Source organism: Neovison vison, chromosome 9 (genome assembly GCF_020171115.1).
Source record: "Neovison vison isolate M4711 chromosome 9, ASM_NN_V1, whole genome shotgun sequence".
Lineage (NCBI taxonomy): Eukaryota > Metazoa > Chordata > Mammalia > Carnivora > Mustelidae > Neogale > Neogale vison.
Genome location: NC_058099.1, coordinates 36,470,931 through 36,496,398, shown reverse-complemented (window position 1 = coordinate 36,496,398; position 25,468 = coordinate 36,470,931). Strand labels below are relative to the sequence as shown.

General features: G+C 49.0%; 1 protein-coding gene and 1 pseudogene across 2 annotated transcripts; one reads left to right on the top strand and one right to left on the bottom strand.

The window, feature by feature from the left end:
• Positions 1 to 1,954: 1,954 nt before the first annotated feature.
• Positions 1,955 to 2,052, bottom strand: LOC122917877 (annotated as a pseudogene).
• A 4,757-nt stretch (positions 2,053 to 6,809) lies between these two features.
• Positions 6,810 to 16,049, top strand: DNAJB5 (DnaJ heat shock protein family (Hsp40) member B5). Of its 2 annotated transcripts, XM_044265456.1 has the most exons (5): positions 6,810 to 6,894; positions 7,741 to 7,885; positions 10,233 to 10,477; positions 13,890 to 14,491; positions 14,623 to 16,049. In XM_044265456.1, the coding sequence occupies exons 2-5, from the start codon at positions 7,818 to 7,820 to the stop codon at positions 14,854 to 14,856; spliced, it is 1,149 nt and encodes a 382-aa protein (XP_044121391.1). In that variant the 5' UTR covers positions 6,810 to 6,894; positions 7,741 to 7,817; the 3' UTR covers positions 14,857 to 16,049. The 2 variants fall into 2 exon arrangements, with proteins under 2 accessions (XP_044121391.1, XP_044121392.1); XM_044265457.1 differs by lacking the exon at positions 6,810 to 6,894 and having other exon boundaries at positions 7,346 to 7,885.
• Positions 16,050 to 25,468: the final 9,419 nt, after the last annotated feature.

Here is a 25,468-nt window from a genome sequence, read left to right as displayed (position 1 = left end):
CTACATTCTTTTCTGTGGAAGGTACCTTGACTCAGCTGAGGGGAACATCCCCAAGCCCTGTCTTCCCACCGGTACAGCTGCATGCTCCTCTCCATGGCTCAGCCTTAACTCTTGAAGGAGCTGATGCTCCCAGAGGCTGGACACAGTGGAAATCATAATAAAGAGATTGCTATGTTATTTTGGCTTCCTGCTTCCCATTATTGGGGCACCTGCTGGTTTCTGTGTGGTTTCCTATCATTAGCCAATTCTTGAATCTAAGGAGCTGCTGTGGCCTCCAGGAAGATTGCAATACATGATGGCTCTTTCTAGAGTTTTCCTGGTGCCAACTTTCCTAAGAATCAAGCGATGGGTGGGAGGAGGCAGGGGCTCCACCATTGACACAGAGGGGGAAATGAAAGCACTGAAGAGAGAAGCCAGAATTTTCTAAGAAACTGAGGAAGAGGTAAGGCCTCTAAGCTGTGTGTAATGTATTCCATCATCACCACCACCAAGGGCCAGTTTTAGGCACATTTCTCTTCCCAATCCCTGTTTGGTGACAAAGTAGGGAAGCTAGCTGGCTATGTTTTCTCCTGGTCCTCTGGGTCCTTCTTGGTAGAGAATTTCCTCCCCATTTTTGCAATGTTTTAATATGATATGATAGACTTGGGTAAACTAAGGTCAAGAAAAGCCTTTAGAGTTCTGTGAAATCCCCTTTTCATTTCCTTTACCTGATAAAAGCAGAGCCAATACCTAATCGGCAAGAAAGCATCTTTAGAGTGTGGATCAGCAGTGTATAGTCTTACTTCTAAACCAAAAGGGCCCCAAATACAAATCATTGCTAATAGTTTTGAGCAGTCACTACGCACTGGGCAGTTATAAGTGCTTTACATAAAATCATCTTCAAAACAACCCTGGGGTTTGTATACAAATAAAAGTCAGGAATAGAGGCTGAGAGTTTCTGAGGGTTACATAGTCACATATGAAACAAGGGAACCAGGTATTCTGGCTTCAGTGCCCATGTTCTTAACCACTTTATTGTGCTGCCTGTCAGAACACACCTCAAGCAAACAGCTGCTGTGTAGTCTAGCATTATCCCCTTTCCACCCTGGAAACAGACACATAAGCAGCCAGTCCTGTAGCCACTGTCACAGGATTTTTAACAACCTGCACAATTCATCCCATTCACTCACATAGCTCCCATTATCTCTCCTCCCTGGAATTTTCAAATGGAGGTCCAACAGGCTCAGGACAACTTGAGATCTTAAGGGTCCCTTCTGTCTCCAAATTCAATGAAGACAAAGCATTAGGACGGAAAAAGAGATGTAAAAACGGCCTCTGGACCCTAGTGAAAAGCAAGATTTCCCTACCATCCGGGCCGGGTCTTGATGAGCTTCAGATCCTCTTAGGATTGTTCCTCCTCCTGCTACTTGTTCCCAGGACTTGCTGGAGCTTGGTTACATACAAACTTCCACTGACCCTGCCCTGCTTTGGGTCAAATGCAATCCTCTTACCTCTAGAGGAAGTCATTCCTCAAAGGAGAAAGAGCAGCTGCTAAATTTGCTAAACATGGAATAGAGTTCTCTCTCCCACCCTATGCAAAGTGTTTGTTGAAGTTTGACCTTGCTGAACTTGTTTCCTCATCTGTAAAAGTCTGGGAAACAATTCTTGTCCTGTCTCCTGGGCTGATAGTCAAGTGAGGACAGAGAGTTTGGTAAGAGGAACGATAAGGCATTCAGTGAGCAGCAAGGATTTCTGGCCCTATCTAAAAGCTGTGCATGTATCATCTTCCATCCACCCACAATCACAGGCATAGCTCAGGGGGTACCACTAATGTCCTCTGTCCACAGTGCTGAAGTCATAGCTGAGACAGTGGGATATCTTCAGTCCCTTTTTTTTTTTTCTTTTTTGGTGATATACTAATTTATTCATATATACACTCACTTTACATTATTACATTTTAACATTCATCAAAACCAAAAATACAGAACGCTTCATGAATTTGCATGCCATCCTTGTCCAGGAGCCATGCTAGTCTTCTCTGTATAGTTCCATATGTGCTGCTGAAGCAAGCACTTCAGTCCCTCCTATCCCACTTTTAAGTAAACATAAATGTAGAGAATTGCAGGCCCAAAGATTGTTCTAAAATACAAAAAGTATTGCAAAAATGTTTGTTTCATTTTTTTTCAAGTATCTTCGTTTTTAAAATAAATATAACACTCCTTTCAAAATCGTAACATTTGGGCAATTACACACTTGTAGCATTGTACAAAGGGGCAAGATGTGATCCAGCAGCTCAGGAAGAGGAGGTTATAGTCTTCACTTGATATGGAGGAACAGTACGATGGAGCTACCAAAAAAACTGATGTAACATGAGGCTATGTAGGAAGAAGTTCAGAGTCAGATGAGAAAGGCCGACTGGCTCATTTGTACACTGCACCAGCACTCCTGGAAAAAGCTAATCAGACCCAGGCACCATGAACTGAAACCCAGCCAAGGGAGCATACTCTTAGGAGCTGGAAGGGAATAAGGCAGAGGAGGAACCCATGAAGGCCTGAGAGGTGTCTCATCCTGGAGAGGAGCAGACTTCAGGGATGTAGATGTAGATGGGACTGATGCAGTCAATGTGACCTCAAAAACAGAGCTAAGACCAAAGGTGGAGGAGAGGCAGATTTTTGCTCAATAGGACAAAAAGGTAACTGGATACCAGGGAAGGTAGTGAAGCTGTATAGAATAGAAATGTTGAGTTTGGGGTGGGATACCTTACCAGGTATACAGTCCTCTTGAGATTTGTGATACCTATAAATGGTGAAGCACCTTCTGGTGTATGCCCAGCCCTAAGCCCAGCTGAGATACAGGCAGATTCAAGATTTTACAGACCCAAGAAACTTGATTTCTTTAGTTCAACGTCATAGACTGACTGTTGTGCCTCCAGCTCTGGGTCCTGACCTGAGAGAAAAGAGCCAATGTCTCAATACACCTAATACCCACTTCCCAGATGGGCTCTGGAAAGCCGGCCTCTAGAACCTGATGTTGCACGCCATCTGCTGGTCATTTCTAGCATTATTCTCTAACTTCCAAGGCAAGAAATAACCCTTAAGGTACTACTACTGGTCAGTGTAGGTTTAGACCAGGTGAGAACCAGGGAGTTAGATTGCTGGTCAGTGTCCAGTCAGTGAACAGGACCAGAACTGAATATGCAGTTGAATTCAAGTAGGATTAAGGCTCATCCATGTCTAGAAAGGACTTAGGCTAGTGTTGAGTTTGGGGAACTGACTGGTCCAGGACTAAGGCCAAGGTCAGTTACTCAGGTGAGGTCAAAGTTGGTACTCTGTGTGAAACTGAATTCTGGGTTCAAGTGTCAGCATGAAGTATGTATCCAGGTGAGATGCTAAGAGTCTGACTTCAGGAAGAAGTCAGTCAGCATCCAGGGGTCAATGTAGCATTCCGATAGCAGGTGAAAGCATCAGGTAATAAGTACCAGCCACAGGAGAACTCAAGCAAAGACATTGCAAGGGGAGAAGTATAGGGTTGGGGGACAGAATGAAGTAGTCACTAATTTCTAAGGGCCTCCCAACTTTAAAGATGGTAAAGGGCAGGCTAGAGCCACGGTCCTCTCAGAAGGTGGATCCCTATATTCCAATTCCAGCTTCCTGTGAAAGCCCCCCACCAACAATAGTATTGCCACTTACAAGTCAAAGGTACAGTTTGGGGACAGGAGAGGTCCAAGGACCAGTCGGGTCACCACAGAAAGCGCAGCTGTGGGGGTAGTCTTCCTTCCCCCCAACTCCTGTTCTCTGTTTCTACTGGCAACAGGGCCTAGCAGCCTCCCACACCTAGACCTTAGCAACCGTGGGAGCCCCTGGCAACTGCTGCCATGGCGACAAGACAGGGAACTAAGAATGGGCTGGGGGGGAGCACTTCCTCTGGAGCCTTCAGGATATGTGCAAGATAGGGGGCTCCCCCTCCCATACACAGTCTGGGAGGGAACATGTGCTCCTGTCTAAACACCTCCTCACTGGCACCCACCCCCACCCCTGCCCCCAGGTTCCGGTTCCCTCAGGGTGAGAAAATGAGGGACACCTAGGGTTATGACGTCTTCATAGGAAGGGAGGAGAATGCGGGTGTTCAGAACAGACATGATCACGGGTTCATGCATGCACTGGCAGTCAACATGTCAATATGCATGACACGGTTCATCACATGGACACAGACCTACATGCTCATTTAATCACACATGTATATTAACACAAAATCACATATACAACAAATAATACAGAATCAGGCATATTACCTCACAAAAATATTACACAGATATACACAGACACACTTTCACTTACAAATCACACTACAGATACAACAGTACAAATAAGTCTCAATCAGACTTGAACATCAAACAGATGCACTCACACATCCAGATACCTGGAACATACAGAGTAACGGTTAACTCTGCTGAGCAATAACTACATACCAAGCTCAGAACTACATGTATTTCATGTGTTACCTTAATTAACCCTCACAACAACCATATGAGGTACTGCTCTTTTCTATACCCATGATACAAAGAAAGAAATGAGGCACAGATGTGGCAAGCAATCTCACAAGGTCAACAGAGCCTACATTCTTACACCTATGCCACATTGTGCACCCTGGTTCCTAATGCACACCTGATACCCAGGGCAATAGGACCCAGGGTGAAAATAAAAACCCAGCAGACAATGGAATCCATGCTACCAGCACCTGAAGGCAAGGCCCTGCACCCCCAAAGGTCTAAGCCCACAATATAGCATTAGCAGGGACCAGGTAACAGCCAATGACTAAACTCTGCCTCCGTGTTGGCACAAGCAAGGCTGGAGGAGGCAAAATAGACAGAACTGGAATAGGAAGAAGTAGAGCCACCCACAGCCTGGGCCCCCATTGAGTCTGGAGGGGGCAGAGTGAGATCCCCCAGACTGAAGTAGCCAGTATCGGTCCTGAGCCCCCTCATCCTACCTTGCCCATCTCCATGTCACACTACTATTCCATTCCTTCATCATCCCATTTCCCCTCCCTTCTAGTCTTTGTTTCCCACTTCTCCTTCCCTTCTCAGGGCCCCTCCTTACCTTCCACCCTATCTCTTCTCCCCTCCTCTTCCCATCCCCCTCACCCTCTCATTTCCCTCATTCCACCTTTTCTCTATCCTCTACCCCATTTCCTTTCCTTATGTCACAGCTCACACCCCTTTACATCTGGGATCACCATGGTGAGTACTGGAAAGAAGGCAGATAATGGAGAATATGCAGACCTGACCTTGGAACCCCCTAGATCTCTCTCCTGCTCTGCTCTGTGGCCCAGGTACTGATGTTCTCCAAGCCTCAGTTTCCACCTCTATCCAGATTGCATGAACTCATGAGTGTCCAAACTGTTTCTGGGAAACACTTGGACACTCTGGCAAAGAAAGAGCGGTAAGAGCTTCTGCCCTGGCCCTTCCTTTGTCCTCAAACCTCCCAAGAACTCCTTCTCCTTCCTCACCCCCGGATAACCCCCTCCCCACCCCCGCTCCCTGTAGCACAGATGGTCCTGGGAGACAGTGACGTGGGCGCCAGGCACCGTGTCTGCTCAAGCGTCGGCTTCCGCTGGCTACCGCCTCCGCAGCCCTGCCTGCTCTGAACACCGGGGACACTAGGGCTGAGATTTAACGGGGGGAGAGAGGGGGTTGGGATTGAGATGGGAGATTCTGAGTGCGTTAAAGAAATCATGTGGAGCTGAGATGAAGGGTTAAAGGGGAGAGTTAGGATAGAACAGATCATACAAGTAGATAACGGATTAAGAATAGGATGAAACGGAAGATGCGGAGGGGGGCAGGGGGAGGCAGGAGATAATATCCAGCCAAGAAGAGGGGAAAGAAAGGGTGGGCTAACATTTGGGAACTCAAAGGGGAAGTAGGATGAAAGATTACAGAGAGAACGTTAATGAGAATTGTGGGGGTTGCTGAGGAGGGGCTGCTCACAAGGGAGATGGGATGAGAGGATTATACAGAGGATGAATAGGGGACTCACAAAGGGACTGAGGAGGCGCTAAACCTGGAAACAACTACCAGTGTAAATTACCAAGGAGAAAGCGGAAGGGTGCTTAAATTCTGCATGTCTATCGGGGTCTGTTTTGTTAGGTCACCTCAGGTCAATTCTGGGTCAAGATAAGGTAAAGCTGAATCAGGTCTGGTCGAGGTCAGTTCACAGCCCGGATGGAAGACAGGTAAGAAGGGGTGACCTTTTGACCCTGGTCGAGACTATACCTCGCAAAGCGCACTGTTCTCTCCCCTACCCTCCTAAATCAAGAAAGGAAAGAATGCCCAGAAATCACCGCCAACTGGTAGGCAGTTTTCCTTTAAGGCTGCCTTTGACGTTACACAGGTTCCAGAAGGTTCTCCCGGGATTCGAGCGGTGGCCAGTACGTCCCACCTTCTCAAACCCGAGATTGGACTAATATAGTTGCCCCCAGTCTCGGGTCTGAGCCCGATAGACCAACCAATAAAATCAAAGGGCGCCTAGAGTTGCCGCCCTCTGTCCCTTTCACCAATGACACGACGAGCTAGCGAAGAGGTGTGGTTGACTGATCCCAGGGTGCACCAATCAGACGGACACCAATCACTGCCCGGAATGTGTGCGCGTGTGGCCGGGTGACAGGGGCGGAGAATGGGCGGCTACCACGAAGGCACTCGTTGAAAGCTGTCCAATTACAGCGGAGGCTGGGTTGAGTGACGGCCAGGCCGCGCAATGGGCGGCGCGGAGGCGGAGCCGTGGGGGCGGGTTCCCCGGCCCGCTGTCTGCGGCCGGCGGGCAGGCGACTCCTGTCCCGAGTGGAGGCGGCGGAGCCGGAGCCAGGGGAGGGGGCAGCGGCTGTCTGACGGACCGCGGTGGCGCCCGCAGCTCCTCACTGGTGAGGGCACCGAGCCAGGACTCAGGGGTCCCGGGAGCGGGGTCGTCGCGGAGCCAGGGGTCCTGGTGTAGGGGGTGGGGGAAACGGGGGGAGGCGCTGGGACACTGAAGGCCCATCGTTTCTTCTGCCGTGGTGGTGCGGGGACTGGGGTCTGCAAGTGCTCGATGTCTGCGACCCTCTTAACAGGGGGTAGCCAGCGTCTGAGCTGGGGGGAGGGTCGGGCCGGGTCGGATTGGGTTCCGCCGGCGGAGGCGTTTCTGAGCCAGCCCAGCCTGTCAGCGCCGGTGACATCACCGACCACCCTCCCCCGCCCGAGCCCCTTCCCCTCCCTTCCCCTCCTCTCCTCGCCGCGCCTTTTGTCCGGGGCGAGCTCGGCTCTGCCCCGCCCCTCCCCGCCCATCTGAGAGGGAGGAGACTCCGGGTCAGTGACTTCATTGAGTAGGTTCTCGGGGATTGGGGTCGGATCCTCCCTGGAGAGAGGCGAGAGGAACTCACTGCCTCTCAGGCACTCACAATCACACCTGCCACAGGTACACAGGCTGCCACTAGCAAGCACACGCTTGCCACTGCCAGCCTTACTGTCACACTGCCATACAGCCATTCATACAGACATTGCTGCACCTGAGAGCAGGTGGCTGCTGGACCCTATTCCTTCACTCTCCACACCTGGGGATCAGGTCTAGCTCCTGCTGCACCGGACAGGACTTGCTGGGCAAGTGCCTCTGAGAACCTGAGGAGGTGGCTTCCAGAGCTGCAGCTTTCCAAGCAGGCTCCTGTGGAGCGATCAGAGGTGAGGGGCTGGGCTGGGCATGTTTAAGCGCACAGTGCTCTCCTGCCCATCCCCAGCAGCACCCCCACTACAGGCCCGAGGAGCTTTCCGGAGCTTCCCACACTTCTGGGGAGAAGACTTCTTAGCCAGCTTGATGTTTAAAATTCAGCTGGAGCCCTTAAAACTTCGAGCGTGGACGCTGAATGGGTTTGTAAAGTTCCGGTAAGTCCCTCTGGAGAAGGGCACTCATATCCCTACCACGTCAAATTCTCCACATCATATCCCCCTTCATTGCCAACCATATCATCCTCATCCCATCCCCATTACATGTAAGAACCCCCCCTCCTACCTCACCCTTACATTTGAATGAACTGCACCCCTTGTCATTCATCTCCTATACCAAACCCTTTGGGCATCCATCCATTTTCCACAGACATCTTCTCCAGTATTTAAACTCTTTACATCTCTCTCTCAACCCATTGGTAACCCATTTTCCACCTCCGTCGTTTCCATTTGTCATCCCTTGTCCCCTTCACCAGTAATTCATTTTCTGTATCAACCATTCCCCTCCCTATACAGGCCTTCTTGCTATTTCTCATTTTTCACTCCTGCCTCTACATGAACATCCTCTTCATTCTTCTCCATCCAAGGCAGTGCCATGCCATGGGGTTCCTTTGTCATTCCAACACGTGGCTTGTGGGTATGGGGAGGGAGGGAGAGAGGGAGGAAAGGAGGAGGAAAAAGGCAATTCCTGAAAAAGCTTGCTCTGTGTCTGTGGAAACAAGAGAATTGTAGGTCTAGAATGCTTATCAGGTGAGTGCCAGGAAGGAAGCTGGCCTGATAAGGAGGTAATACAGGGACAGCAAGAGGAGGGTGGGAGCATTGGCAAGCTGTTCCACTTGCCCTCTGCCTAGAAGCTGCTGTGGCTCTCTGGGGGCACCCTCTTGGTGTACTAAGGTTCCTTCCCAGTCCTGGGGTGATGGGGAGAAGGTGTGGGCTGAGGCAGAGATGGCAGACCACCCCCAGTTCCCTTTCAGACGGCTTTTACCGCTGCTTCCGAAAATGGCTGCCCACCCCCAGATGCTCTTCTCTCACTCTTCCAACCCCAGCTTCCCCCACCAGGCGTGACATGCTGGTAGGGGGATAAGGGGGAGTACCCGCCTTTATGGAGCCTTTTCTTCGTCAGAGTGAGGTGACTCCCAGAACCATGAGTCAACTCAGCCACCTGCAACAGGCCCTGTGGGAGCAGGAGCTAGGGCCATTGTCCCTGCCTTCCTGGGGACTTAAGGCCTCCCCTTACCCATTACAGCCCTCACTCCTGCCAGGAAACCCTGTATACCTTACTGAGGCAGTCAGAGGCAGAAAACCAGACCTCAGCTATGGCTGCCAGCCCAGGACATTGCTAGAAAGACTCTGATTTTCTGGGCTTTGGTAGGGGTTGGCCAAGCCACTGAAGGCCTAGAGAATGTCTTCTGGCCATCTCCCCAGCTACAGAACAGTCCCCTTCCCTTCCTATCCACTATGTAGTCAGTGATGAAGGGGGATTAAGGTGAAGAATGAGGGCCCTATGTTTCTGCCTCACAAAACAAATGCCCCTGCATCTAGCTTAGAAGGAACTATCAGAGTATGAACCTGGCCCTGGGCCAGATCCTGAACCACTGGGCAGGTAAGAAGGAGGGATTGGTAGGGAAGGGAAGGTATTAAGGAAATAGTGATTAGTGCCTAACTGTTCTGACAACTAAGGTTAAGAAAGGCCCTATGCCCAGGATGCTTTTGTTCACTAACACTAGTGCTTAGATGGCAAAGACATGTCTTCACAAACATTTTGTGTGTAGACACTGGAAAATGAGTAAAGGGAACTGTTGCCCTGGTTGGAGGAAGGACAGTGTCATCCCCCTGCTAATCAGGGAGTTAGAAACACTAGTTTCCAAAGGCTATGAGTCATCCTCTGATCTGAGTCACACGTGAGGCTTAGCATCATCTGGGGAGCAGGGACAAGGAGGCCTGGGGTCTTCACTAGTGGAGAGGACTCCAGGCACCCACACCCTGACTCAGCCTGGCTGGCCAGGACAGCTGGCTAAAGACCGGGCCTGTCCCTAGTCCTGGGCCACTGCCCCAGCTGCCCTTAGCCCGGGCACCATGCCTGAGGAGTGGCGTAAAAGACCACAACGCTCAGTGACCTCACCCAGCACACTGATCTTTGCCAGCTTCTGTGTGTGGGCCTGTCAGTCCAGGGTGCCACCTCATGCAGCAGGACCTCTCAGGGGTCCTCAGTCTTGCCCAAGGACCTGGGCCTTAGCCTAGCCCCTAGTAGGCCACAGCCCCCAGCTTCTTGCTGGGAAAATCCAGGAGCTGACGAAAGAATCACAGAATCCTAGAATGTCAGAGCTGGAAGAGATCATCTAGTCCAAACCTTTCATTTCACTGATGGGGAGACAGAGGCCTACAGAACAGGCATGACCTGCTGAAAGTCACACAGTGAGTCACTTAGAGATTATAGGATCATCAGGAACAGGGCTAGGTCAGGAGGGAAGAGGGGCTTCAAGGACTGCCCCTGGGTTTCTTTCAGAAACAAGGAGACAAGTGCCGGTCCAGTGGCTGTGATGGGAAAGGACTATTACAAGATTCTTGGGATCCCATCCGGAGCCAACGAGGATGAGATCAAGAAAGCCTACCGGAAGATGGCATTGAAGTACCACCCAGACAAGAACAAAGAACCCAATGCTGAGGAGAAGTTTAAGGAGATTGCAGAGGCCTATGATGTGCTGAGTGACCCTAAGAAACGGGGCCTGTATGACCAGTATGGGGAGGAAGGTAAGAGGACAGTGCTCCAGTCTGATACTGGACCCCTGTCCTTGTCTGGGGTGCTGGGTGACCCAGTTCTCATAGGCAACTGGAAGCTGAGGAGGGGGTGAGGGAGGCAAGTGTACTCAGCGCTGACACCTGGAGGAGAGAAGAGACCACCCACTACCCAGCCTTGGCTTACCATAGTTCTCCCCACTTCTCTCGAACCCTCTCTCTCCTCAAATTCAGGCCTTAGAGACTTCTGGAGTCAGGAGCAGAGGCCTTCCCCCTCCCATTTTGCCCTCCCAGCCTTATTAGTCCAGTCTGAAGTCCCAGCCACTTCATTGGCTGATAGGGAATGTTAGGGAGAAGGAGTGTGTGTGGTTTGGCGGTCTGAGGACAGAGCATTTACATTCATCAGCATCAAAGTTTGGCCCTTAAGCAGCCTGGGAATTAACCACTGGAGCTCTGATATGGAGAGATGATCTTCCCCTTCCTTTCCCACTTTAAGCCAGCATAATGGAGGGGGAGCTTTGCCTCCCGGAGGGGGAGCTTTGCCTCCCGGAGGAAGTGGCAGGGATCCAAGGATGGAAGGGGAACTGCTGCTGGCATCTTGCCACCCTCCCTGAAGTAGCTGATGGCCTCGCACAGGGTGGCAGGAAAGGCCCAAATAAAGCCTCTGAGAGGGCGGCCCCTCCCAGTACATCCCACAGGCATGAGGTAGCTGCTAATTCTGGGCCTGCCCCTCAGGGCCGCCTGCCACCCGCCAGCCACAGGCACCTGTTAGGCTATATTAAGAGACATTGCCACAGCTGAAGACTCTCCTTCCCAAGAGGAACTGTCCTTCCTGCCCAATAGCATCTACCTTTCTTCCACATTCTCCTCCTCACTCTCCCCACTCCAGCTTCAAAACTAGATGGGCTAATGATATATACTGTACTTGCTATGGAGTGTGCTCAAAAGTGTTTTTTTCCTCTCCTCCTCGCTTTGTGTTCCGTGTTAGCCTCTCTGCACCCCAGTCCTCCCAACCCCACTCCTCATTCTCCATGCCACTAGTTCCTTCAGTTTTAACCCGCTCACCTACTAGACTTGCCAGCTCCCAGATTCACAGACATCTGCTGGAATCCCCCAGTGTTCTCTCAGCTAAGACATTTTTCTCTCTGGGGTGGAGGGGGTGGGGAAGAGGGAAGCAGTGTACACACCATGCCACCGTGTGACCTGTCTAGAAATTACACTCTTTTTTTAAAAAATTTTTTTTAAAGATTTTATTTATTTATTTATTTGACAGAGAGATAGATCACAAATAGGCAGAGTAGCAGGCAGAGAGAAGGAGAAGCAGGCTCCTTACTAAGCAGAGAGCCTGATGCGGGGCTTGATCCCAGGACCCTGGGACCATGACCTGAGCTGAAGGCAGAGACTTAACCCTCTGAGCCACCCAGGCGCCCCTAGGAATTGTACTCTTTTCTCCACTTGACCTCACCTTTATTAGCAGAAGAGCTACCCAGAAACTTCACTCCACCTGCATGACCAAGCCTGAGTGAAGGGCAAAGCTCAGCCCCTAGGACCAGACACTGGGTTCTGCTGTCGATCTACAGCCCCGGAGGTCTCCAAAGAATGCAGCACAACCTTAAGGAGAAACCCAGGGCCCAGGGAAGGAGAACCAGCCTTGAAAATGTGGGTTATATTTGTTGGCCCTGCCCCGGCCCCAAGAGCCAGCCAGCAGAAGTGTGCACAGAGACTGTCTGCACAACCCTGGCTGGGGACAAGTTGTTCCCAGCTTGGGAAAGGGGGTGGTCAAGGCCACTGCAACAGGGATCCCTACAGAGAAGTTCCCCCTCTTGCTGTTACCAGTCCAACCTCTCTCTCTCACTGAGCTCTGGCAAGCTTCTTGAACTTACCTGATAATCGGACCCTCAGTATAAGCAAAGAACAGACCCCGAGTCTCAGGGGAGGGATGAAGAGACAGCTGCCACAAATCTCTGAACTGCCTGACACTTGGCCTCTCTAATGAAACCTAAGTCTGTCCTTGCGGTCCCAGGAAATAAGAGGCTAATTATTTTAGGCTTAGACTTCCACAGCCAATTGAGATTCGAGATAAAAAGCCTCAAAGAGAAGAGTCCCTTCCCCTAGCCTGTGCCCCACCTGAGTCTACACATTGTAGATCCTTTATCAGTGTTAACCCCCTCCCTCACTCCTCCCCACACCCCACCCCATCACCACCACTACCATCCCCCCATGAAGGCTGCCTCCAGCAATCTGAGCTCTGTAGGCAGGACCTGACTGTGAGAGAACAGCTAGGGCCACTACCCACAACGTGCCAGCACATTCGTGCATTTTGGCTGCCCTGACATCAGGTATAGGGTGTGGGGCTTGGTGTTGTAGAAGTCCAAGAAGCACTATTCCCATTTGTATTTTGTGTCTGTCCAGTGTGTGAACAGCACCTCTGGAGTTGTACAATACCATGAGCTCTGAGTGTGGAAGCAAAACATCTGAAAACTTTTTCTAGAGAAACAGCTCCTTGGGGCACCTGGGTGGGTCAGTTAGTTAAGCATCTGACTTTGGGTCCGGTCATGATCTCAGGGGTCCTGGAATCAAGCCCCCCCCATCCTGCCCCCTCATCCAGCCCCTTTGTGTCCAGGCCCTGTGTCCAGTCCCTCCCCACTCCACCATAGGGCTCCCTATTCAGCAGGGAAGCTGCTTGTCCCTCTCCCTCTGCCCCTCCCACACCCCCTACCCCCAGCTCATGGGCACGCTGTCTCTCTCTTGCTCTCTCTCTCATATAAATAAAATATTTTTTAAAAAGAAAGAAAGAAAAAGAAATAGCTCCTCATCTCCAAACTAATGAGCTTTCCTGCTTTTTGGGGCCCTCCTGATTTCCCTTTTGGGTAGGAGTCAGGAAGAAGAAGAGCAACACTAGAAGCAGAATGAGCGTGGGCTTCCTCCTGGACGGTATCCCCACATTATTTGGGACAGGTCACTTACTAGCTTCCTGTACAGTTAAATCCTGTCCAGTTGCCTCTCACTCTGTTTGTCTTAAGAAATAAACAAAGATTTGGGAGTCAGGTATGACTGTAATGTGATCCCAGGCCAGTCACTCAAGGCATTGTGAGATATCTTTGGGTCATGGGGACATGGAAGAGATTACATGACTGGAAGTCCTATCCTCCAAGTCTTCTAGCCTTGGCTTTTCTACCCGTTAGGTAACTCAGCTTCTTTGAACCTCATGATGTGCTTTATTATTAAACATATACTTAAGAATAGAAATTAATCTGTTAAGATTAATTTCTGGCATACTAGCATACTCTGTTATGCCAGTCCTCTTTATGCGAGTTGAAGGGGGCTTCTTTCTCTAGGCCCATGAACTAGGAGCTAGAGGGCAGGGGGCGGAGATTGGGGTGGAGCCAGGACCAGCCACACTATGCCTAACTTCTCCTCCCTCCAGGCCTGAAGACCGGCGGTGGTTCATCAGGTGGCTCCAGTGGCTCCTTTCACTACACCTTTCATGGGGATCCCCATGCCACCTTTGCCTCCTTCTTTGGTGGCTCCAACCCCTTCGATATCTTCTTTGCCAGCAGCCGATCCACTAGACCATTTGGTGGCTTTGACCCAGAGGACATGGATGTGGATGAAGATGAGGATCCATTTGGTGCCTTTGGCCGCTTTGGCTTCAATGGGCTGAGTAGGGGTCCAAGGCGAGCCCCAGAACCACTGTACCCTCGACGCAAGGTACAAGACCCACCTGTGGTGCATGAGCTGCGTGTGTCCCTGGAAGAGATCTACCACGGCTCTACCAAGCGCATGAAGATCACAAGGCGGCGCCTCAACCCTGATGGGCGAACTGTGCGCACCGAGGACAAGATCCTACACATTGTCATCAAGCGTGGCTGGAAGGAAGGCACCAAGATCACCTTTCCCAAAGAGGGTGATGCCACACCTGACAACATCCCTGCTGACATTGTCTTTGTGCTCAAAGACAAGCCCCATGCACACTTCCGCCGAGATGGCACCAACGTGCTCTACAGTGCCCTGATTAGCCTCAAGGAGGTAGGGCTTGGGTCAGGTTGTGTGCGTGTTGGGGAGGGGAGGGAAAATGGGCACATTCTTTCCTCACTTTAATCTTTTCCTCCCTTCCCACTCTGTGCCACCTTTTCCTCACTCTGCCTCATTTTCCCCAGGCGCTGTGTGGCTGCACTGTGAACATTCCCACTATCGATGGCCGGGTGATCCCATTACCCTGCAATGATGTCATCAAACCAGGCACCGTGAAGAGACTCCGTGGGGAGGGCCTTCCCTTCCCCAAAGTGCCCACCCAGCGAGGAGACCTCATTGTCGAGTTCAAAGTTCGCTTCCCAGACAGATTAACGCCACAGACACGACAGATCCTTAAGCAGCACCTACCCTGTTCTTAGGCTCTGCCCCAGCCAGCCCAGAGTCTACCGCAGCAATAGCCCCTACATTCACCCCACCCAGTGTGCACCCAGCTTGGTGTCCACCGGACACCGGCAACTTTTTCTAAAATGGAAAAAAAAAAAAAAAAAAAAGCCACTGGGTTTCAGGAAAATGTTCCTGTCCCTGACCCTTTTCAGAGCTGGGCTGCCTTGGGGAAGTGGGTGGGAGGTGGGGAGAGCTAGCCCAGGCCAGGGGTCAATTTTCATGTCACTTGTTTTGAATCCAGTAACCACGCCAGTGGCTGGAGAGTGACCTGAGTGCTACTTGAAGATACAGAGATTCCCTGTCCATGCCTGTAAATAGCATGTCCTCTTTCCCCTCTCAGCTTTGCTAATACCTCTCCTCTCCCTTCTCTTCAGCTTCCTCCTACTGGGGGATGAAGAAGATAGAAAGGGCACTGCTTCCCCACCCCCACCCCACCCCTAGGTCCACAGTGTCTAAGGTTAATGCACACATATTCACTCACACAAAGCACTCACCTAGAGCTATCTGTGCCTCTCCGGAGTCAAGATAAGAAGGGAAGGTCCGTAACCCATGAACCGGGCCACTGAGCACGAGACACTTTTCATTGGGGGCAGGAAGGTGAACAGGAGGGCCCTTGGCAGCCTCCCTGAAAGCTTCCCTGCCCAGATCCCACAGAGCTGAAAGTTCTGTCCTCCCTGCTGCTCTCAGGAGTGTGCAAGGTGGGGGGAGGGGAAGAGGGCCTGCTGTATTAAGGCTAAGAGGTAGGGGGCAAGGTCCATCTCCCAGCCTTCATCAGGAAGGGAAAGGGCTTTGGGGTCAGGTGGCAGCTATTCCCCACCAAGAGATTCAGGGTCATAGGTTTCTCCCCACACCTCTGAACTCAGGGCCTAGCCACCCCCAAACTTCCAAATCCCACTTTTGTGATATGTGAAGCTACTTATTTCTTACCCTTCATGGAGACTGCGTGGGAGAATTTCCAGCCCTTTGATGTCTGTTACCCCACCCCACTCCCACAGTTGTATAAAGGTCAAATAGTGAAGAGCTAGGGGAAGATGGCTTCAGCCAGGTCCTGGGGTGGGGTCTTTAGGTTTTCTCACTTTGACAAGCCCCTGAATGTTTTTATAGTAGTTTTTTTGTATTTTTTTGTAATGACAGTATTATGAAAAAAAATAAAGTATTTTAAAAATAAGCCATCTGAGCAGGAACAATGAACCTGGGATGGGGGCAGATGTGAAGTACCACTCAACTTCCCTCCAGGGCCCTGGTCACTGCAGAGAAATCCTGGAAGTCCCACAATATAAGGTGAAGCGGACCCCGTCCTTCCTCTAAGCCTAGGCTCCTGGGATTTCTAAAACCTATACCCCAAACACAGCAGAGCAGAAGACACCACTCAACTATTAGAAGAAACAAATCTATTTAGAAAGAATAAATATCCTTGGTTATGAGAAATAGAGACTATCCTCTTTGAAGGATGTGCTAGCATGAGAACTAATATATCTTCTCTACGGGGACTGGAATTTTCCTTTGAGGAAAATGTTCCTCCTACGAGGGGATAAAGGAGGACTTTCTGGCAACTAGAAGAGAATTATCCCCACAGACAGAGCCTGGGGCAGTGGAAAAAGCGACTGGTGTCTCTGGCCCATGCTGGCAGGGCCTGGCTGGGGATGCAGGTTCCCTAGAAGGCATGAACACTGTTGCTGATCCTTAAATCTTAAAAATCAGTTTTCTGAGGATGTTTGTCCTTGTCTCTGAACTACTTATCCCTGCTGAGACAACTCTGATCCTCATGGGCTGCATATGGCCTGCCCGATGCACTTGTCAGTCTCCTTGGATCTGGGTAAGGAGGGGACCCATAGTCGTAGGAATGCCCACCTGCAGGCTGGGCCTGGGCCTGGACTTCCTCCTGATGCTGACTTTCTTCCATGCCGGAGCCCCAGATTCTTCAAGATCAAGCCTACAAGAACCATGCCCTCCTAAGCTTCACAGTGCCATGAAGACACCTCTGCCTTTACCGGGGCCTAGGCTCCATACAGAGGTTAACACAAACTAAGCCTTAACAAGGAACTTCTGTCCTTGCCTTTTCCCCTGGGACAATGCCAGTGAAAAAGCTTATCATTCTTTTACCTATGGTACTTTGGGGAGGAGCCTGTTCCTTCCACTGCAGAAACCAAGGGGTCTTGTTCACAAAGGTATCTGCAAATTTCCTGGCCTGGGCAGGGAGATCCCCAACCCTGCATCCGCTACTCTGGGAATTCTTGTTTTGGGTCCCCTAGGTTGTCCCTCTTTGCTTGGGACTAAATTATTGTCCTGGCTCTCTCCCGAGGCCTGAAGCTTTGGGATCCAGGTCTGCTGAGCCAGACTACTTCCTCTGGCTTCAGTGTGTTAAATGTAAGACCTGGGAAACTGTCGTATCTCACTGAGCACTCTCTGGGGATAAGCTTATGAGTCCTTAAAAGCCAGGCTATCTGAGGCCAGGGGTACTCCTGTGAGAAAACCCTGAAGCTGGTTCCGCTGCTCTAACTGCAACTTGAGCCTTTCCCATCTTAAAGGTTGCATGGGGGGATTTTGGTCATTTAATGCCTGTGTAACCCTACATACACACACACATCCCTACCAACATAAAAGTCAAGATAGTAAAAGAGCTAAGGGAAAGACTAGTTTAAAAAAAAAAAAAAAAGACTAGTTTTGCCAGGTCCTGGGCAGGGGGGTCTTAACTCACTTTGAGAAGCCCCTGAAGCTGTTTATAGTAGTGTATGTGTATATGTGTATAATTTTGTAATGACAGTACTGTGACTGTCATTTGCTCATTTGTATGACAGTAACATGTTCTTTAAGGTCTGGCCATCCTGAATCTTAGGAAGCCAACACTCTAGGTGGTAGGGGCCATTCCTTGGTCAGTGGAGCTCCTTGACCACTCAGATAGCCATTTAGCTTCTGGGCATCTCCCAGCTCACTGACTCTGAACACCTTAGCATCTGGAGTCTTCTTGGACTTCACTATCTTCCTAGACTATTTGACCCTTGAAGGAATCCCTAAATTAATCTCCAATATCCTTTTCCTAAGTGGAAACTCCAAGAAGATGCTCCCCTCTGTGGCCATCCCCCTCCAGACACTCCTCCTCTGCATTTGGGGCACTGCTTCTCCATGGCTGGAGTTTGTGGGTACATAACTCCACTCTTAATCCTTGGGTCATGTCCTGCCATCATTTGGAAATGACTCTGGACTGCCTCTCTCATCCCCCATACATTTGCATTCTGCCATGATTTGTCCAGAATGAGGGGCAAAAGTTTGTCTGCTCTTCTTCTTGGACTGAGGGTCCTATGTGAGCCAGAACCAGCATCTCAGGGCCCTCTGGCTTCCTTGCTCACAGGAAGCAGGGAAAGAACTATACAAGGTAGGGACTGAATCTTTTGTGATCAGCCTTTCCTCTGACCTACACAATGGTTTCTTTCAAAGAGCTACGCAACCTTGGCTTAGCCATTCCCAAAACATGTGTGGCTGAGAAAGAAAAGTGGACCAGGGAAGAAATCATGATTGGGTCTCCAATAACGTAACAGTTTTATGATTCAAGGACCTGGTGAGGTAAGCTCTACCTCTGCCGCACCCAAAATTATATAACCTGGGCTTCCTAGTGCTTAGCTAATGCCTACCTAGATCAAGGAAGGGAAGATACCTTTCAAGAGGTATTCAGCCGGGGTGCCTGGGTGGCTCAGTGGGTTAAGCCTCTGCCTTCGGCTCGGGTCATGATCTCGGGGTCCTGGGATCGAGCCCCACATCGGGCTCTCTGCTCAGCGGGGAGCCTGTTTCCTCCTCTCTCTCTCTCTGCCTGCCTCTCTGCCTACTTGTGATTTCTCTCTGTCAAATAAATAAATAAAATCTTAAAAAAAAAAAAAAGAGGTATTCAGCCAGTATTCCTGACTCATTGAGGGTACCAAATTTCCAGTTTCAAAGCAGCTGTAAGATTTCCCAGGAGGCAGCAAATGTATAATAGGCAGCAAGCCATGAACAATACACACCTATAGGGATCCCACTGTGATAGACTTGTCCCAGCTTCCCGTCCAAGTAAACCAATGCATTTTCCAGTTCCTTCCAATTTAGTTTCTCTTTTGAACACCTTGAAAAGTCATTTTCTGACCAATTCTCTCAATGACTCAACAAGTCACTTTTTATCTCCTCTACAGAATCTGCCCCAAAGCCTCACTAGATAGCTTTCTGAACTCCTTGATAGAGTTCAGATAAAATTGATAAAAATTCTGTGATAGGTCTTTTCTAACTATGCCTCAGACTCTTCCCTTGGTCATTCCCTCCCGAACTGGAACTTTGTGGCTTCCTCACATAGGAACTTCCCGGGTGTCACAATCCAATCTTCCTTAGGGCCTTGCTGCTTTGGCTCATAAACACATAGGGCTGTGAAAGTCTATGATTGTTCCTTAGCTGAGATTTGTCTGTTGGTTGCCACGAGGCTGCATCAATACCAGAGACTCTTGGATCATGCAAGCCAAGACCCACCACTGTCACATGGACTCTTTCAAAGGTGATGCACTCTAGTTGGTTCCAAATATTATTGCTTATAGTAAATTCTCTAGGAATAATGGAAACTGCCACATAGGTCTGGGAGGCCAGGCTATACTGAAAAAGATTATAACTCACAAATCTACAAACCACTTCTGTAACAGGTATTAAATTTCATTTGAGGTGAGAGATTGTACCTCATGCTGAATTCTAGGAAAGGATACCCCAGAGATCCTAATCCGGGATGAAAAAGAAAGTAGTAGGAGTGGGAGCAAGGGTTGAAGTTTGGCTTGAGATAGGGGCTGGTAATGAAGCAGGGTTCAGGGCTGGGAGAGCACTGGGGAACCTGTAGTCTGAATTTTAACTGAGGGGTGGAGGAGTGGGCATTAGAAATTATACCACAGTGGTGCCTGGGTAGCTCAGTCGGCTGAGCATCTGGTTCTTGGGTTTTGGCTCAGGTCATGATCTCAGGGTCGCAAGACAACCCTGCCTCAGCTTCTGCACTAGGCTTGCAGCCTGCTTAAGAAGACTCTTAATCTTGGGATGCCTGGGTGGCGCAGTTGGTTAAACGACTGCCTCCGGCTCAGGGCGTGATCCTGGAGTCCCGGGATCCAGTCCCACATCAGGCTCCCAGCTCCATGGGGAGTCTGCTTCGCTCTCTGACCTTCTCCTCGCTCATTCTCTCTCTCACTGTCTCTCTCTCTCAAATAAATAAAATAAAATCTTAAAAAAAAAAAGAAGAATCTTAATCTTTCCCTCTCCCTCTGTCTCTACCCGCCCACCACTCACTCTCTCTCAAAACAAACAAACAAAAATTTTAAACTACTGATTTTTAAAATGATGGGCATATATTACTCTGATTTAAAAAAAAAACTAATTTGGGGTGCCTGGGTGGCTCAGTGGGTTAAGCCTCTGCCTTCGGCTCAGGTCATGATCTTAGGGTCCTGGGATCGAGCCCTGCATCGGACTCTCTGCTCAGCAGGGAGCCTGTTTCTACCTCTCTCTATGCGGGCCTCTCTGCCTACTTGTGATCTCTGTCTCTCTGTCAAATAAATAAATAAAATCTTAAAAAAAAAAACCACCTAATTTTAAAAATAACCAAGAAAAAAAGCAAACAGGTGTTTGATAGAAATTGCATTATAAAAATCTCCACATAAATTCCACATGGATGGAACTGAATAGTATTACACTGAGTGAAATAACTCAATAAGAGAAAGACAAATATCATATAGTCTCAGTCATATGCAGAATACAAGAAACAGTGCAGAGGATCATAGGGGAAGAGAGGGAAAACTGAATGTGATGTCATCAGAGAGGGAGACAAACCATGAGAAACTCTTAATTATAGGAAACAAACTGAGTGGGTGCCTGGGTGGCTCAGTTGGTTAAGCAACTGCCTTCATCTTGGGTTATGATCCTGAAGTCCCAGGACTGAATCCTGCATAAGGCTCCCTGCTCAGTGGGGAGTCTGCTTCTCCCTCTGACTCTCTCGCCTCTCACACACACTCTCTCTATCTCTCATTCTCTCTCTCAAATAAACAAATAAAATTTAAAAAAAAAAAAAGGAAACAAACTGTTGCTGGAGGGGAGGTTGGTAGGGGGATGTGGTAGCTGGATGATGGGCACGAACGACGGCATGTGACATGATGAGCACTGGGTGTTATATGCAACTGATGAATTACTGAATGCTACATCTGAAACTAATGATGTACTCTGTGTTGGATAACTGAATTTAAATTTCAGAAAAATCTCCAAGTAAGCCTGAAATAATCCAATTTAAAAAATGAAGTCTATAAGATATCCATCTCTGACATTTAGCTAGTCTAGGTATTATGAAATGTCCTCCCACTGCAAAACATCCAAATGCTGATAAATTAGAGCAAATACACTTTTAAGTGCATTGATGAGCTTATAAAAAAGTAAGGGAGGGCACCTGGGTGGCTCAGTGGGTTAACGCCTCTGCCTTCGGCTCAGGTCATGGTTCCAGGGTCCTGGGATCGAGCCCCATATCGGGCTCTCTGCTCGGCAGGGAGCCTGTTTCCTCCTCTCTCTCTGCCTGCTTCTCTGCCTACGTGTGATCTCTGTCAAATAAATAAATAAAATCTTAAAAAAAAAAAGTAAGGGAAGCTTTCAGTAAACAAAAAAGAAGAGAGAAAAAGAAAAAGACAAAAGAGAGAGGAGCGGGCACCTAGTTGGCTCAGACCACAGAGCATACAACTCTTGATCTGCAGATTGTAAATTCAAGGCCCATGTTGAGTGTACAGAGTGCTTAAAAAGGAAATCTTAAGAGAAAGAGAGAGGGAGGGGAGCCTGGGTGGCTCAGTGGGTTGCGCCTCTGCCTTCCACTCAGGTCATGATCTCAGGGTCCGGCTCTCTGCTCGACGGGAAGCCTGCTTCCCATCTCTCTCTGCCTCCTTCTCTGCCTACTATGTGATCTCTGTCTGTCAAATTTTAAACAAATAAAATTCTTTTAAAAATTTTTAAAAGGTTTGGGGGGAGGAAAGGAAGAAGGAAGGGAGGAAGCAGGGGGAAACGAAAGAAGGAAGGAAGAAAAAATTCTAGAGCCAAAATTAGATGGAAAGCCAACACTGACACCAGGGCTGCCTTAGGAATATGCCCAAACCAGAAACCTAAAGCTTTGCTGGTTATCAGCCCCACTGAGGAATAGTGTTTAGATTTAACAAAGGGAGCTGAATCTAAGGACAGCACATAAAGCACCCAAAAGGACTATATCTTGAAGATATAAACAGAAAAATCTACATGCTAGTAACAAGAATCAACAAGAAAATCAATCTGTCTCTGGTGACACTAAGAATGGGGAGGAGAGACTGATTTGAAAAATAGACAAAATCTGAAAAACTGAGTGGAAAGACTAACAACATTAATGTTCATGATTTTCCCTAATAATTTATAATCATAATCCTAGTCTCATGCAATCCTGGGATTTGAATTTATACCGTACTCACAGAATGACAAATCCCAATACAAGAAATAGAAACAGTTCCAAGTTCTTCAAGATTCATAAAGCTAAAACTGAACCAAATATGAGCTCCTAATAATACATATATCAAACATATAAGGAATAAGACCTCCATAAGCCAAAGTCCAGACAAACAGAAAAATAAGACATGTTCAGACTGCAGATACTGAAATTATAAGAAAAAGTACACAAAGTAAATAGATTTAAAGTGTTTTAAGTGAAAAGACAGAGATCATCTCTATGCAGAGCAGAAAGAAGGAACATTTAGACCTACCTGGATCTTCAGGGTAGGTTACCTAAGGAAATAATGTCTGAATTAAGACAGAAGGACATTTAAGAATTAGCCAGGTAGAAAAAAGTGGTGAGGGCATTCTAGAGAGAGAAATAAGAATCATCATGGGCAAAGATATAAAAGCAATAATGAGCACAGGGGGCTCAGGGGAAACTACTAACATTCTTCTTCTTTATTAGAACAAATGCAAGCAGGTAATGGCAAGATAAGCAAAGAAGTACAGAGAGATCTGTAAGTGGAGGGTTCTGTACATCGTGTAGGAAATATGGCCTCACTGAAGGATTTTAAAGAGGGTAGTATCATGGTCATTTTTGGTGAGGAGAGAGGACTTAAGACAGACAAAGTTGGAGAAATGGAGATCAGCTAGGAGACAATTGCACAGTCTGTGAGAGAAATGATGAGAGCCTGAACTAATAGGATGACAATGAGAATGGGGAAGAGAGATTTAAGAAACAACAGATAAAATTAGCAAAAGTTGGAAAAAAATAAAGGGGGACCAGTGTAGAATGGCTCCTGTTTCTTTTCTTTTCTTATAAGATTTTATTTATTTGATTGAGAGAGACACAGCAAGAGAGGGAACACAAGCAGGGGGAATGGGAGAGGGAGAAGCAGGCTTCCTGGCAAGCAGAGAGCCCAGTGCGGGGCTTGATCCCAGGACTCTGGGATCATGACCCCAGCTAAAGGCTGATGCTCAATGACTGAGTCACCCAGGCACCCCTGGCTCCTGCTTCTTGCCTGGGTGATTAGGTGATACTAATTGCTTTGGGGAACACAGCAGAAAGGGCAGACTGGGACAGAAGGAGAAAATGGTTTAAGTTATGAAGATGATAGACCTGGGGTACCTGTGGGAAACTGAGCTTGGGGATGTTTAGCAAGCAACTGGGATTTACTAGACTGAAGCCCAAAGAAGTCAGTGCAGAAATAACTAACCACATGAGGGGCTACTGACTACCTAAGATAACCTACTTTAGAGAATAACATAGTTATTAAAATTGATGGTTAGGAAGAGTTTACAGTGAGTAGAAAAGGCTTACACTAAAATATTAACTGCCTTCCTACCTTATAAAAACCTATATTTATTTAATCAACATAAAAATATGAATAGCAGGGGCACCTGGGTGGCTCAGTGGGTTAAAGCCTCTGCCTTCCGCTCAGGTCATGATCCCAGGGTTCTGGGATCGAGCCCCACATCGGGCTCTCTGCTCAGCGGGGAGCCTGCTTCCTCCTCTCTCTCTGCCTGCCTCTCTGCCTGCTTACGATCTCTGTCTGTCAAATAAATTTTTAAAAAATAATAATAATAAATAAATAAATAACAATATGAATAGCAAAGTCTGAAAAGAAACATGTCAAAGTGCTAGGGAAATTATTTTGAGATTGGAAGTTTATGGGATTCTTCCTTCTAGTTTTTCATATCTTCTAAATTCAGTATATAATACTATCTTAACTGTTTAAAAAAAAAAAAAAGGCAATATTTCTTCCTGCCTCTAGTGGGACATAGCTAAACTTCCAAACCCAAAACCTTACACACAGTAGCCCCTCAATAAATGCAGTAAAGTACCAATACCTGGGATCTGAAGGCAGATGCCTCAGATTTTCCTATCTTCTTTTTAAATTTTTATTGATTTAAGTAACCTCTGCACCCAACGGGGGTTCCAACTCCCATCCCCAAGATCAAGAGTCGCATGCTCTAACAACGAGCAAGCCAGGCGCCCCAGATCTTGCTGTTCTAAAAGCCTTGGCCTGGCCTGTCTGCTAGAGGCCTCTCCATGGTGGGCCTCAGCTCCTAAGGAGCCCGCCTCATCTCAGCCGCTTGACACTCTGCCCTACCTAGTGGGCCAGTGCTGGGCTGCCTCCCACCACTCCCACTGGCGCCCCCCGCGGCCTCACAGCACCCTTCAATCTCTTCTGAAACTTCCCGGGCCAAGTCCGGCATCCTGGCTCCTGTGAATGAGTGTGAAGGAAGGAGAGTCTGAGAAACTGACCTCTCCTGGAGGAGTGGCTCCGTGAGGTCTCACTGTCCTCTGACCAGTCCAGACATGTTCAGGACACCGGGCCTCTCCGGGACACTGGACAAGACCGTGTCCTTGCGGCCAGGGTAGTGGGGCTGGGCTGCTGGCGGGGCCCTTCCCGCGACATCGCCATGGAGGAGGCGGGGACGGGAGGAAAAAGGGGAGAGGGAGGGGGAAAGGAAAGGGAGGAGGGAGAGGAAGAACGACTAGCGGGTTAGGCGGGGAAGAAGCCGCTGCAGCGGCGACGCGTCAACGCTCGGACCCACGGCTGGTCCTCGGCGCAGCGCCCCCTACCCAGAAGCCTCATCGCGGGAGGTGGGGTAGTCCCGCGGCGGGAAGGGCTCCGGGGCGTCGTTAAAGTCCCGCCTGAACCTCGGCTGTGAGCTTAACTGCCCAGCTCACGTCTCACGGAAGCCAATGAGGCTCACCAGACTGGAGGCCTCCAACCTGCAGGTGAGGCCTCAAGAAGTGGCGACGGCCTCAAGGAAGCCTGAGGAAAGAGTTCGGAAGCCCGGAAAGAGGACCTAGGCGGGGCCTCTCCAAGAAATCCCGCCCATCGCTCATTCTAGATACTGAACTCTAGCCAAAAACTACCAGGCAGATGCTGGAGTTAAAGCAGTGGAGTCGGTAGACAAGGTCTCTGCCCTCAGATTATTAAGGCACAAGTTACAGTCTAGTGTATTAAGTGCCAGTTGTGGGTGAGGGCAGTGTGGTAGGATAAGGGCACCCATCCTAGCCTGGGAAGGTGAAGAAGGGCCTCCCGTAGAGACACCTTTCACTTCAGCAAGAAGGAAGGAGACTGAACATTGAGAGTT